Source organism: Humulus lupulus, chromosome 5 (genome assembly GCF_963169125.1).
Source record: "Humulus lupulus chromosome 5, drHumLupu1.1, whole genome shotgun sequence".
NCBI lineage: Eukaryota > Viridiplantae > Streptophyta > Magnoliopsida > Rosales > Cannabaceae > Humulus > Humulus lupulus.
The window spans coordinates 54,340,636-54,356,387 of record NC_084797.1 but is presented as its reverse complement, the minus strand read 5'-3'; the positions used below and the strand labels follow the sequence as shown (position 1 = coordinate 54,356,387).

At 33.3% G+C, this 15,752-nt stretch overlaps 1 protein-coding gene across 1 annotated transcript; it reads left to right on the top strand.

The window, feature by feature from the left end:
* Nucleotides 1-2,676: 2,676 nt before the first annotated feature.
* On the top strand, nucleotides 2,677-3,604 carry LOC133779144 (protein FAR1-RELATED SEQUENCE 3-like). Its single transcript, XM_062219137.1, has 2 exons — nucleotides 2,677-3,014; nucleotides 3,256-3,604. Exons 1-2 carry the CDS (start codon nucleotides 2,677-2,679, stop codon nucleotides 3,602-3,604), a joined length of 687 nt encoding a protein of 228 aa, XP_062075121.1.
* The last annotated feature ends 12,148 nt before the right edge of the window (nucleotides 3,605-15,752 follow it).

Here is a 15,752-nt window from a genome sequence, read left to right as displayed (position 1 = left end):
AGAATTTTTAACTTTGCAAAATATATTTTAATTAAAATTAAACTTAGTGCAACTAGACAGCCTTAGAAAGTAAACCTTACTTTACCTCACTATATATAAGGGGGCACTTTTACGTTCATTTTTAACCCTAAACCCTGTTACTGGGTCACTTAGGCAGATAACCAAAATAGTTTCTCCATTTAAATTTGGATCCTAATAGCCCTTTCAATCCATTTGAGGGTAGTCTTACTTGTCTCCTCCTTCTGTTGGAGGAACACTCTGTCAAGGCCTTCGCGTATTCCTAGACTATGTATGACTTCCTTAAAATGTTGTACAAACTGCAATGAGACTTGAATTTATTCTACAAAAATATATGCACTTACTTCGTGAGGCCAACAATTTAGGGTCCTAAGCGAGGAAACCCTCCAACTTACTGATTACTTGTACCATTGTGCTCGATTTCTGGAAGATGCAAGCAAGGCAGCAAGAAATGTTGAGTAGCACATCGATGAGCTTTTGGATTTGACCGAGGTTGACATACCTCAATACCCACAGGAAGAGAAACAATCAGAGAAAGGGAAGGATCCTCTAAGTGTGAAAGAACTAGATTAGCACCAGTTTACCTCCTCTAATTGTCTCCACATGTTGGATGTTTTCATTGTCATGGTTTCTTGTGGTTAGTAGTAGTAGTACAGTGATGTGGTTTAATAGTTCAGTTTTTTTTCGGGTCTCCACTTTTACTATGTTCCAATTAAGCATTATTCTATTATTTTGGTATTTTAGTAGTTCTTGTACACTTTTAAAACTCTTATGATATAGAAGTTGCTTTGGAGAGTTTATTTTACGATAAAACATCAAGTATTGCGCATTTTTTAAATCTCACACTAATAATGTAATAAAATAAGAATACTAGGTTGAACAACTAGTGAAACCATGGTAATAAATAAGGAAATAATTTAAAGGTCTTATGTCTGGCCTATACATAGAAATGACGATATAAAGAAAGTAGAAGATACTAGAAAACATAAGTTACCAACACAGTACATTAGAATTAATTATGTAGTACATTATCTAGTTTTTGGAGTTAAACCACTGGTAGACTTCTCCTGTTCCGCTTCCTCTTCCTTTGCTTCTTCTCCTTCGGGTTCGGCTCCTTTTTTTTCCTCCCCCATGCACATACCCTTTCCTTCTTCCATCTTAGGTTCGCTCTTACTCTGATGCGGAACACACTCATGCACTTCAGAGCATTCACCTACATATATTAGGCCATTATCCAGAGTAGGTTCATCATCATCAGAAACCCACATGCAAGGAAAGTCATTAACACATGTGAGTGCTCTGACTTCCTCCCTGGTGAAACAACAACCGGATTCGGCATGAAGACATGATGTAGAAAAGGCTTCCACAAACGATTCATAACGAAGGATCTTAATTGAAGGATCTAACCCTGAGTTTTGATTGATTGTAGCTTCATAACTCCCATATATACCTTCATTTGGTCCATTGAAATCCACCCAAAAACTATTAGTACTCATTTCAACTTTTGGGAAGTGAAGAGTGACAAATATTAAGAACAATAGGCTAAATAGAAAATAATGGCCCAAATTCACAAGAAACATAGACACTATCTCACAAAGACTTTATAATAAGCTTCTACATTTGCTCGTAGTACATAAGATAACCGTTATTTCGTACTTCTCGTTGGTTGGCTCTTTAACTTATAAAAGAACCAAATTCATATAGTTTCACTAATCAGATGATAAATAAACAAATAGAAGTTAGTTTCAAAATGAAACATACTATTATACACATGTTGAAGGACTAGGCTTGTCCCATTTAATTAGCAAGGTTGGCAAATGACAATATTTTCAACTAATGCTATGTATGAACTAGAAATCTGAGTGAATATTAATAACAAACCTGTTCGCAATGACCTCGTTTAATTTATTCAAAACACATTATGCGTAGCTGGATAAGATTAAATAATTTATGTCAGTTTCATTTACTGTACGTACTACAACACACGTCTCCATGCACTATAGTAATTTAGTAGAATAACCAAAGTTGGCTAGAACTTTAAATTTCCACTTAATGTTGTCAACTAACACATTCACTCTATATAAAGTAGAAAATTGTTAAGAAAAACCTACACCGTAAACTAAGAACATATTACAAAGGATAGTATGAAAGCAAGTCAATCCAAGAATTAGGACAAAGGGATTCTAACCATAGTACTTGGAGCAAGTGAAAAACAATTCCAGGTAAGATTTCGAGCCTATTTTGAGTTACGTGTTATTGCTATTACTGCATTCTCAAACTTTGGTGATTTTTTCTTCATTATTACATGTAGTTTAATTTATTTCTACACGTTTAATATGCCCCCCACTAATCAAAACCAAGCTAGATAACCAAGAATGAAAATTAAGTTATAAAAGTAATTTAGAATAATACCCAGCACATTTACCTAAAAATTCCTGATCCATGCCCACAAACTATGTTTCTAATGGCCTCATGCTAGTGGGCCTTATCCAACATTGTACCCCATGACCCATACAAAAAAAGGTGGTATTTCCATCACATTTTCCTACACAGTATCTAGTTTTCTTCACATTAAGGATTAGGGTTAGGGTTTCTAATGTTTAAAAATTATTATTTATGAAAAAAAAAGTGTGATTTTCAATCTTTTCATTGCAGATTATGGAAGACATACCAAGTACGTCCGATCCAGAGTGGGAGAACATAGCTGCCCAACTAAACATAGCTATACCTATCAATGAGATCGAAACATCTGATGTTTTAGGGAAACTGCTTAACTCAGTAGAAAAGTGGGAAGAGTTCTACAAACTCTCTGCCAAATGGACAGGATTTAGCATAAGAAGAGATGATGTCAAACGTGTTCAAGGGCATATAACAATGCGTAGATGGGTTTGTTCCTATGAGGGTTATCGAAGAGAAAGCTCTTCAGAAAGGCCACGAAAAAAAAGACCACACCCTCTCATGAGAACTGGTTGCCAAGTTGCATTGCGCGTGGTTAGGTAGAGTGGCACAAACAACTAGTTATGCAAAGAGTTTAGTACAATACATAACCATGAAACTGCATCAGGAAGTGAACTGCAGTTCTTGAGATCCAACTGTGTAGTTTCTGATGGCTTGGTGGCTCAAGTGAGGTCTATGAAGACGGTGGGTATTAAAATAACTAATATAATGGCTCATGTGGCTCTTAAAAGTGGTGGTTTTTCAGAGATTTCCATTCCAACTTTGAGATGTCTACAATAGAGTGGCTGGTGCAAAACGTGAAGAGAAGATAAAAACCGACTCTGAAAGGGCATTAGGCTTTCTTGATTGCCTCTCTAAGAAGGATCCCAATTTCTTTGTGGTATATCAGGTTGATGAGGACAATTGTCTTGCCAACTTATTATGGCCTGATGGAACCTCGCACTTGGATTATGTTGCCTTTAGAGATGTACTGGGGTTCGACACCACATACATGACCAACGAATACAATAAGCCTCTCACCGTTATGGCTGGTGTCAACCACCATTTCCACACCTATATTTTTGGGTTTGCTCTTCTACTTCATGAGAAGCAAGTCTCTTACTCGTGGCTTCTCAGAGTTTTCCTATAATTCCATAGACAAAAGAAGCCAGGAGTGGTGATGACTGACCAAGACCCGGCCATGAAACAAGCAATCGACGAACACATGCCTGAGGCTAGACAACGACTATGTGCATGGCATCTCAATACAAATGCTTCAAAAAAAAGTTAAAGATCCACTCTTCCTTGAACCATTTAAGAATCTCATGTATAACTACTACACCATGGAAGAGTTCGAAACAAAGTGGGTCGAATTAATTGAGAGACTTCAACTAACAAATAATGAATGGTGGCAACAAACATATGCCACCAAGGAAAAATTGGGAGAAAGTTTTATTAGGGGCACCTTTGTTGCAGGAATGAGAACTGCACAACGTTGTGAATCCATGAATTCAGCACTCAAAAAATTCCTAGATAAAAATTACTCCTTACGTGAATTTGTGATGACCATAGATTTCACAATGTCGAAGCTACACCACCACCAGAGACAAAATGACTACTTAAGCAAGCACACAAGACCCGAACTCCCAACTCATGCAAGATTGCTAACAATGTACTATGAGCAGTGTGTGAAATTTTTCACAAGAATCATGTACCACAAAATTGTACAAATTGACATGGAGAATGATTAGTTTGTCCTTGGTGAGCAAGAAGATGACGAGTGGAAGATCTTCACCATTGGGAAATTTCAACACCATGAGGTGTTAGGGTTTTATGCCCTAATTAAAACTCAATTTCATTGTAATATCATGTATTATCAATAAAAGAATAGAAATCATTTTTTGACTTAGTCAATCACTTTGCTCACATGTTTTAATTTCATGATTATTTGTTTAATATAAACTTCTATTAAATCTCGAGCATATAGCTAATCGTATTTATAGTGACGTAGTCATAGTGGAATATAAATATGATTATATGTTCAAAATAAGTTAGTCCTAAGGTTAGTCAGTGCACAGGATTTAACACTGACTTGCCAATCTACGATATATTCTACTTACACATCACAGTGCTATGTTCTTTCCAAAACATTAGCAAAGTAGATAAGATCGAGTGTATTTGTTACATCGAACTGGACCGATATTGACAATAGATAGGATTAGTAAACATACCGTTATTATCTATTCTAGTCATATCATATAGTTGACCATAGGTCGATTCAATCTCAATTCTGAGTGGTTAGTATTCTAACTGATTGTATTATTTGAGATCTTTGACTTGTTCGTTACCAGCTTACCCTATGGACTATCCCATATTTACATCTTGGGAACTCAGTGTAACACCCTAAATTCTAGTTATAATTGTAGAAAATAAAGATGTTGAAAAATTAACGTAATAAATCGTAAAATGTGTTGCCTTTTTTATTGATAATTTAAAATAAACATAACCCGGGTTTAAGAAAAATAAATAATAGCCTTTACAATAAAATAAAAATAAAACTAGGCAACATTTAATCATAAAGTTAGCAATTTCCCAAGAAAATAGCGCGCAGCTATACGGCTCCCACATATTCACACCAGTCTCGCTATTGGGAATCCGTTCGCCACTGGTCATCTAAGGTTAACTTATTCTGGAAAAAGAAAAGAAAGGAATGAGCTTCTAAGCCAAGTAAGGAAAATACACAAGTCATACATAAATCAAATATAATCTCATAACAAACAAATACACCTACAATACTAGAATCATTATATAATTCAAAGTCATAATCTATCCAATTTCACCGTCATACCAAAGATCATACATGAATCTAGATCATAAATTATATCCTGCAATCATAACATTAGTCATAACCACATCATAAATAACAAATCATATAATCACATAGTCATAACAATCATACCATAAGTTCATATAAGAGTTCATAACAACGCTAATTTATACAAATCATACAAGATCCTAGGTCATAGGTCATAGGTCATAGGTCATAGTCATAGTCATAGGTTATAATAACAAGATAGGTATAAGAAAAAGATAAGTGCTTATACAGAGGTGGAAATTAAGCCCCGGACATAAGTCTGTCATACAAGTTTGGCAATCGAGCCTACCGGACATCAACTTAGGTCTGTCATACAAGTTTGGCAACTGAGCCTACCGGACATCACTTAGGTCCGTCATACATTTCTGAATACCTTAGGTCCAGCCACACTTATCTTCTTTTTGTACCTGAAATGTTAGGGTCATACATATTAAAAGCTAGGTCATAAAATAAACTACCTAATTTTTCTTACCTTGAGTGTGGTGCACAGAAACTATACTTGAGTCCTTTATATGCTAATCCCGCTTAGAACCCTATTTCATAAACATGATACCATTATTAAAACATAAATTAATAGATCTAAAACTCAAACACAATCAAAACTTAACTATACCTTAACCTTGATCTTGAAGAAAACTCTAGATCCTTAAATGCTTGCTTATAGGGTTTTGACAATAAGAAAGATAACCTTGGTCGTGTGGCCTCTTTGGGTACTAGGGTTTCAAAGATATGAAGAGATGATGGTGATGATGATTTTGGACTTAGGGTTTGTGTTTTGATGGTGGTGCATGACAAAAATATGGAGAGAGGGAGTGTGTCGTGAGAATCTCAAGAAGAGCAAGAGTGAATGAAAAAAAAATGAGAAGGAATAGACTCTATTTATAGGCTCTCAAAAATCCTAATTTCATTCTAACTATAATCCAAATTTAAATTTAAATAAAATAGAATCCTAACTTCTATAGAAAATATCTCTAAATTATCTTATTAATATTTTATTAAATAATTGAGAATAATCTAACATCAAACTACCTAGGAAAAAATATCTCAACCTCTAACTACCTAAATCTCGTAACTCTTGATCACCTGTAGTAAAATCAACATAACAAGAGTTGTAGGAGCCTGATTTATACATTCTTTATATTGTTAGAAAGCTAATTTAATTATCTACAACTTTTTAGAAATACTATTTTTCCAAAATCATAACATAACTATGTAAAAAACGGGTCCAAAATTATAGTACCCTATAGTTACGAAAATTCTATGTAATTATCTAAATAACAACCTAATCTACAAATATCCCATCTAACCATAAAATAACAAATTATAATTCTCTAGACTGATTTTGAATTTACTAAGCCCAAAATCTTATTGAGCTTTAGGGCTTTATGTAGACTCGATCCATGACAACTTTTAATAATACCATAATTAATTTATTCTTACACAATCACCCATTTTCCCACAAACAAGGCTACTAATATCATAAAACTATACTATACTATAATAATTATAACCACTAAATATTTTTTTTTTAAAATAAACCTTATTCTATCACCACAACTCAAGTTAAATATATTCTATAAAATAAAGACAACCTATAATCACATAAATAAATAGGTCTAAGAGAAAGGTAATCTCGATTACTACACTCGGTAGTATAATTGAGTGGGAGTGTTAATCATAGATATGAACATCTATAGCTTCTGATGAAGAAGTGAAACGATGGTTTCCTTTTAGTTTGGTTCAAGGTGCTAAATGATAAAGATCTCATTTCAGTAATTAATATTAGTTTACTAAAATATCATTTACAAGGAACTAAGTGTTTTAAGGATAACTTACAATGATGGGTAAAACGGTATTTTAGTTTCATCTCATTGTAAACCGTCTATAGAGGATTGACTCAGAATTATGGTTGTAACAATGGATAATTAATAACGTATCTATATTGTTTATAGAGTGTTAGATGAATTCAAGAGTGCAATTCTGAGCTTTTAGTGGAGTCACGAGGAATTAATAAGTTAGTAAATTTATTTGTTAGATTTAGGATACCAACTGTAATGACCCAACTTATTCTAGACTTTGGACCATTAAAACTACTTATACATAGATACTAATCTTAAGAAAACATACATGTGAAACATTCATAACTTTATAAAAAAAAAAAAACTGTAAGGCAAAGGTTGAAATACATAAAAATTCAGTTAGGATATGGGATTTCATTGTTTGAAATAAAACATAACTTAAACCTTTAACAAATTCGTTACAAAATCAGGTGTAGAAAATACATATAAAGCAAAACTGAAATGACAAAAAAAAACAACTTCGCCCTCGAATCGTTCACGCAGTCCAACAAATCCATTCTCCCTCAATACACAATCTCAAGCTACCAAGAATCTTACCGCCGCCATAACCATTTCCCTGCACATATAAAACAAAGGAATGAGCCTAATGCCCAGCAAGGAAAATCTACTACAAGCATGAAACATAAACATAAACATAAGTTATAAACATATAACATATAACTATAAACATATATCATAATTCTAACCCATGTACATGGTAACTATTGGGGTTTGCTAACTAAGCAACTATAAGCCTCAAAATAATGAGATTTGCTAGCTAAGCAACTATAAGCCCCAAGAACATAAAAGTGTTGGGGTTTGCTATTTAAGCAACTATAAGCCCCAAAACATATATAAAATCATAACATATAAAAACATATAATAGCATAATCATATAAGCATATAATAACTATCCTATTTTCCTTACCAAATACCGGGATGTGAGAACAAGGACGGGATTTTTGGATCACTCCTAAAAACCATTAATGTGAAGGTGAGTATTTCTAAAAGAAGAAGATGAAAAAGAAATGAATCTAAACTACCGAGAAGAAGAGCTTACCGAAATGAAACCTCAAGTTCAAAGAACTTAATTGCCTAACCATGAATGGAAAACAGCAAGTTATAATTTGAGTAGAAAAAAACTATAAAAACTAATGAAATATACAGAAATGAACTAGGAATAGGAATACCTTTTAATACACTATGACCGTACTACACCTTGAAATTGAAATACACACTATGAACCTTACTTCCCAAGTGTTTAATAAGCTTCAAATGATAAAGCTTATAACCCCAACCCAAGTGTTTAACACTCTAAAGTAAACCTAGCTGCTTGAAGGCTCTGAACTCAGCTTGAAGAATGAAAGAAATGGCTGGTTACTAGGTCCTATTTATAGAGTTCAAGAATGAAAAGATCTTCTTTTAGCTTGAACAAAAATAATGACTTTTTAATTGAAACACATTTGAATAATCGTTCAGCAGAGGCTTAAGACTCGGTCAAAAAGATTCTGAGGTTTATCGAGAGGTTATGGAATAAAATGAGCTCGGTTTCAAAATTGTTTGAAAAACCTGCCCTAGAGCCGATATATCGCCTGGGCTTATGTTCCTGAGGCTCGTCAAAGTGTTCGTGCGAAGTTATGTATTTTTTGTATTCCCCGAGTGGCGATATATCGGCATACATTGAAATATTATACACGTAATTGTACTTTTTCAGCCTAATTTGAATTGAGTAAACTGCTTTGGCTGAGTCCTATAACGATTTCAAAGCTGCTGGCAGACTCTGGGATTTTCAAATATTACTCTTAATAAACTATTCCTCAAAAATACTTAATTTCTCAATAAACATGCACATGACAAGTGTCATTATCTTATTGGGTCTATCTAAACCTTATAGTATAATAAATATCATCTTCATAATCAGCTATATTAATCAAACCTTATGTTATAATTAATATTCTTAAACTATAGGTTAAACTTATAAAATCTATAAGTGTTGCTACAAGTGTTCAACTAAGTCTCAGCTTAAACCGAAAATCCACAATGATAAGCATACTACAACTAGTACTAGCTATTACTACTACTACTATCTAACTAGCTAAGTAAAGTTCTTGGACTCTACAAACTTATTGGAGATTGATTTCATAGGCCCATGGTCCCCACTATACCTTGGATAAAATCATCTAGATAGTCTCAATTAATTGATTTAATTATCAATTAGAATTATCAAAGTTGACCAGATCAATTTTGGATAGTTTCACAGAGTTATGTAATTTAGAGAAGAAAAGAGAAATTATGGCAGATTTATTAATTAAGATAAATTGATATCTAAATTAATAAATAAGTTTAAATCAAGGTTCGAATTATAAATAATTAATTTGATAAATGATTTAAATAATTAATTAAATCAATAGAAAATAATACAAGTCTTGATTTTAAGTCCAACGGGCTTATAATTAAATGGGAAATTTTCCGGGCCTAAAGCCCATGATAATTTCGACCTAGGGCTGATATTATCTATTATTTAATTAAATTAAATGACCTAATTGATTCTATAAAATGAGTGCTAAGTGAGGGATAAAATTATAATTCTGAAACACAAGTTTCTGATAGGTTTTAGATTCTCTCTAAACATAAGTCCTTTTCTAAGCCTTATTGTTTTTCTCTCTGTATCTATCTCATGTGTTGAGAATTGCCTACTCTAGTCTAGGTGATTCTAACGATACTTTGGAAGGTTGTGAAGAAAATTGAAGATCGGTTCAGTTTCTTGGTAATACTTTGCGACAAAAAGGATACAAGGGTTAGAGAAACTGAAGGAATGACTTTATTATTCTGATGCGTATAATGTAAGTATTCTTATCATTATTTCTCTTTGAATTCAATTTTAGAAATATATTCTAGGTTTTCTCATATTAACTTGTTTAATATTAGATCTACATGAAAATAAATAAAGATCATGTATAAGTTTTCCTAACAACTGGCCTTAGAGCCTTTGGTAATATTTATTTTCATGCATGAATATGTTAAAAATTGAATTAGTTGATGTGTTGAGTAATTGGGTGGATTTCATGTTTTTTATGATGCATATTGAATTTTATGTGATTATTAGAATATTTGGGTTATTTTGTTGTGTTTTCTTTGCAAATAATATTTATATAAATGCTTTATTTGATGTAAATCATGGTAAACATTATTTAGAAAATGTGTTTTGGCTTGAAAAATTGCACAAATTTTATCAAAAAAAAAATTTCTCAGGCAGTGGCTGCGGCCACCAATTTTCACTGATCGCAGCCTGGGTAACAGCAGCTAGTGGCCGCGGCTAGTGCACGAAAAGTACCCAGAATCGTCCCTGGCCGCAGCTTGCGTTAATTTTTTTTCTTAAAATTTGATTTTTGAATATATTTTTAATAGGTTAATACAAAAATATCATACATTTTCTATTGTTTAAAAATATCATTTTTGAAATATGATATTTTTGTTGTTTGATCTTTTAAAAATAAATATTTTCTACAAAGATTCAAATTCAAATTTAAAAATAGGTTAACTAATTAATTTTAAATCTTTTAATATATTAAAATATTAGAATTAAGTTATCAGATATTTTTGTAATACTTGATTTTTTTTTTAAATCTGATATTTGAAAATAATAATACGTGGTTATTCTATAGATTTTAATATTTAAATTATTTGAAATTTGAAAATTTGTTAATTAGACATTTTTATAGATATTTGAATTTGTTTAACTGTTTAAGATATTTTTTCAAAAGCAGCAGAAAATATTTGTTTTAAAAATTTATAACTGGTTAGATTTTTAAAAATATCACGTTTTTCAAACCAATTAATAAAATATTTTTAATAAATGGGATTTAAATTAACTTTGGTTAATTGTTGATAAATTCTATTTAAATAAAATTAATATTTTTCAAATTAACCTAAACCAAGTTAATTGTTGATAAATGAAATTTAAATTAACTTTTGTTAATTGTTGATAAATTTCATTTAAATTGACTTTTTTTTTTTGTAAAAATTTAATTAATTCAAATTTTTGTTAAATTATAGATAATTAATTGTAGTATTTTTGCAAATGAAATAAATTGTGGTATTTTTGCATAAATTCATAGAATTGCCCATATAGTAAAATGATTAGGCTCATCCAATTATAACATGTCTGTTTGCATCATATGTGGTATTTTTGCAGTTGGGCTTAGATGCATATAGTGACTCATATGTTTGCTAGATATATGGATTTTGTCAAATAAAATATTCATAAAATGATAGGTTTTATTTGGGCCCATCAGATAATGTAAAGTTTAAATTCCTCTCTTATGGGTAATTCCACTTGTGAAGGCTCATTTGTTTTACATGACTATAGTGGGCCTAATCAATTAATAACAATTAATAAAATGAATGTTTAAATTCCTGTCTTTTGGACCTTTTATGGAAGTATGGGGGCCTTTGTAGTGGGAACGACTTATTGGACCCAACCCAATTGATTAGTTAAACCTAATTGTTAAGGCCCATTTACATGAGTTGGGCTTAATTGTATAGGTTCATTATATTAGTTAAACCTAAATATTGATTAGCAACAAATTAATTCTAAATTAATTGAATTTGTTTCAATGTGATACTTTAGAATTAATAGGAAATTATAGGACTTTGGTTTTAACAATTTAATCTTTTCAATTTTTTGGAAAACCATAGTCATTAATTTTCTAAAAATAAATAATAAAAATACTATTTCTTTTTTTAATGAGCTTATTTTAATAATTATATTCGATCTCTACTGTTGGTTTAACAAAGTCAATAGCTTAATGGGGCCATGAGACGCTTTGATTCGTCCCCCTACGGAAGGTGTTCATTAGTTATTTTGACAAGGTTAGATTTTGAAATTTAGATAATTATAGGTCAAATTCTACTAGACTCACTCCTACGGTGACTACTAGGACTAAATCTATTGATTATCAAAACTATGGGTCTAGCTCATAAAATAAGAGATTTCGTTTTCTTATTTTGATCGAATAGTAGGTTGTTAATAATGGTGTCTATTATTAAATAAGTTTACAACTTTATTTAACTAGTGGTATTTTTTACTCTCGCCAACCGGGACAAGGATATCATAGATTGGTTAAAAACCTAATGAAATAGAGATATGATTATTTTGGTATTTTTCTCACATCTTACATATTTTTTGTATATGTTGTGCTATTTCTTGAAAAATTTTGTGAATAGGAGTTTTATTGAGCAAATGTGATTGATTTCTATTTCATTGATAATTGGTAGTTTTTAGTATGGTTGTGTCTACTCACATCCTTTCTTAACTTTCGATGGAGAAACTCACTAGAGAAAACTACCTTAAGTGGAAGTTGAATATCAACATAGAGTTGAGTGGTGACAACTCCGAGTTCGTCATAACTAAGGAATTCCCATAATGAGCACCTTCTCCGCATGTTCGTGATGGCACCGTAAATGCTCGAATGGCACCGTTACTGCACGTTTGTGATCAACTCAACTATGGTCTAACGCAGCTCATGAATGAGCTTCAGGTTTTTGAGCCTACCATGGGTGGACCTAGTAAGGGAGGAGAAAATAAGACTACTGTTGATGCTGCTGATCCAGCTAAGGCTGAAGCTAACCAAGCTTCGTCTTCAAAAGCTGGAAACAAGAGGAAAGGTGGACAAATCAAAAACCCCAAGCCTGGAAAGGCTGCAAAGACGAGTGCACAACCAAATGCACAGACACCTAAAGGGAAGAACAAGAAAAACAAGAAAGGTAAAGATAAGTGCTTTCACTGCAAAGAGAATGGGCATTGGAAACGAGATTGCCCCAAGTTTCTAGTAGCGAAAAACAAAGGTAATGATTATAGTTCATTTATCTTAGAAACATGTGTTTTAGAGAATGATAAATCTATTTGGATTATTGATTCTGGATCTACCAACCATGTTTGCAACTCTTTACAGCTTCTTGAATCGTGGGAGGAAGTGGACGAAGGCGGCTTAAAGCTTAGAGTTAGGAACGGAGCGTTTGTTGCGGTCCAAGCGAGAGGAAGAGCTCGTCTGATGTTCGGAAATAAATTTTTAATTTAAAAGGTGTATTTTTTATTTCAGATTTTAGATGAAATTTAATTTCAGTTTCCATGTTGCAATTAGAACAATTTGTTATGACTTCCACAAGTTCTAATATATATATTTCCTTCAATGGATCACAATTGTGTATTGCATGTTTGGAAAATGGGCTTTATATTCTACGACCTATCAAACCCCTTGCTTTTAACAATGATTTATTCAAAATAGCTAAACCTAGGACCAATAAACGTCAAAAGACCGATAACGATAACATGACGTATTTATGGAATTTGAGACTAGGTCACATTAGCGAGGATAGGATTCAAAGACTTACAAAGGACAAGCCTTTGAGGAAACTCACCTTAGGTGAATTACCTGTCTGTGAATCTTGTCTAGAAGGCAAACTGACCAAGCGTCCATTCTCTGCAAAAGGTGATAGGGCCAAAGAACCACTTGAACTTGTGCATTCAGATGTTTGTGGACCTTTGAATGTACAAGCCACGGGTGGTTTTGAGTATTTCATCACTTTCATTGACGATTACTCTAGATACTCATGTCTTTACCTAATACACAGGAAATCAGAAACATTTTCAAAGTTTCAGGAATTCCTAGCGATGGCTCAAAACCAATTAGGTAAAACATTAAAGATCTTTCAATCTAGTAGGGGTGGAGAATATTTGGATATGCAGTTCCAAGATCATTTAACTAAACTTGGGATTTTATCACAACTTACTGCCCCGGGTACTCTGCAAAAAAATGGTGTAGCGGAATGCTGGAACAGAATTTTATTGGAAATTGTTAGATGCATGCTTAGTTACTAAACTCTACCAACTTTAGGGTGGAATTTTCTATAGTCATTCAGAAAAGAAAGTGTTTACTTCTACGAATGCTACTTTTTTTGGAAAATTACTATGTCCAAAACTTCAATCCACACAACAAAGTAGTTTTAGAGGAGATGGTTAAAGAATTGACTCCAACCAATATTCCATCATCATCAACGCGAGTTGATGATGAAATTCTCACTCTTCATGTCCAACTGACGCAAGTCAATTTAAATGAAGAAAGTACCAATGTTCCTGAGCAAACAGTCACGAAGCCTCATCGTAGTGGGAGGCTTTCTAGGAACCCAGTTCGCTATGGTTTGGATGGTGAAACAAATATGGTTGTTGGTGACACTAGTGATGATGATCCGTTGTCTTTCAAAAAGGCAATGGCTAGCCTTGAAAAGGAACTATGGCTCGAAGCCATGGAACAGGAAGTGGAGTCCATGTGCTCAAATTTCGTATGGGATCTTGCGGAAGCACCTAGTGACTTTAGGGCCATTGGGTACAAGTGGATCTACAAGAAGAAACGAGGTGTTGATGGAAATATCGAGACTTATATAGTTCGATTAGTGGCAAAGGGTTATACCCAAAGAGAAGGCATGGTCTATGAGGAAACTTTTAGTCTGGTAGCCATGCTTAAGTCCATTCGCATCCTCTTATTCATAGCAGCCGCTCTCGACTATGAGATCTGGAAAATGGACGTCAAGACAGCTTTACTTAATGGAAAGCTTGACGAAGTCATTTATATCAGCTAGAAGGATTTAAAGTAGTTGGACAAGAAAGAAAAGTTTGCAAGTTGAATAGGTCCATCTATGGACTTAAGCAAGCATCTCGTTCCTGGAACCTAAGGTTTGATGAAATAATCAAAACCTATGGCTTTGAACAAAATATTATGAGCCTTGTGTTTACCAACTGATGGAAAATCAAATAGTGGTATTCCTGGTTCTTTATGTAGATGATATCTTACTCATTGGAAACAATGTTAAGAAATTGTCAGATGTGAAGAATTGGTTGAACACTCAATTCCAGATGAAGGATTTGGGTGAAGCAAGTTATGTTCTAGGTATCCAAATCATTAGGGATAGAAAGAACAGACTCTTAGCTCCATCTCAAGCAGCTTCCATAGATAAAGTGCTTGAACGTTTCTCAATGACAAATTCCAAGAAAGGACGTTTGCTGTCTCGCCATGGAATTCATCTATCAAAGAAGCAGTCTCCCCAGACTCCTGAAGAGGAAGATGCAATGAGAAAAGTTCCTTATGCATCTGCAATTGGAAGTCTGATGTATGCTATGTTGTGTACTAGACCAGATATATGTTATGCAGTGGGAGTAGTGAGCAGGTATAAGTCAAACCCAGGACCGGAACATTGGATAGCAGTTAAGCATATCCTGAAGTATTTAAGGTGGACTAGGGATTACATGTTAGTCTATAAGGGTGGTGTTCTGAACCCTGTAGGCTACACCGATTCAGATTTTCAGGCTGATGTCGATGACAAGAAGTCTACTTCTGGAATGGTGTTTACTCTGGGGGTGGAGCTGTGATATGGAGAAGCATAAAGCAGTCGGTGATCTTAGATTCCACCATGGAGGCTGAATAGAAGATGCGTCAGAAGCAGCTAAGGAAATAGTCTAGCTAAAGAAGTTCTATTCAAATCTTGGTGTTATTCTAGAAATGGATAAACCTCTTGTGTTGTTTTGTGAC

Excerpts from the sequence above, each read along its gene's own strand:
- LOC133779144 (XM_062219137.1), top strand. The coding sequence starts at position 2,677 with ATGGAAGACATACCAAGTACGTCCGATCCAGAGTGGGAGAACATAGCT. Across the intron at positions 3,015-3,255 it reads GTTGCATTGCGCGTGGTTAG|AGTGGCTGGTGCAAAACGTG; the intron begins GTAGAGTGGCAC and ends TGTCTACAATAG.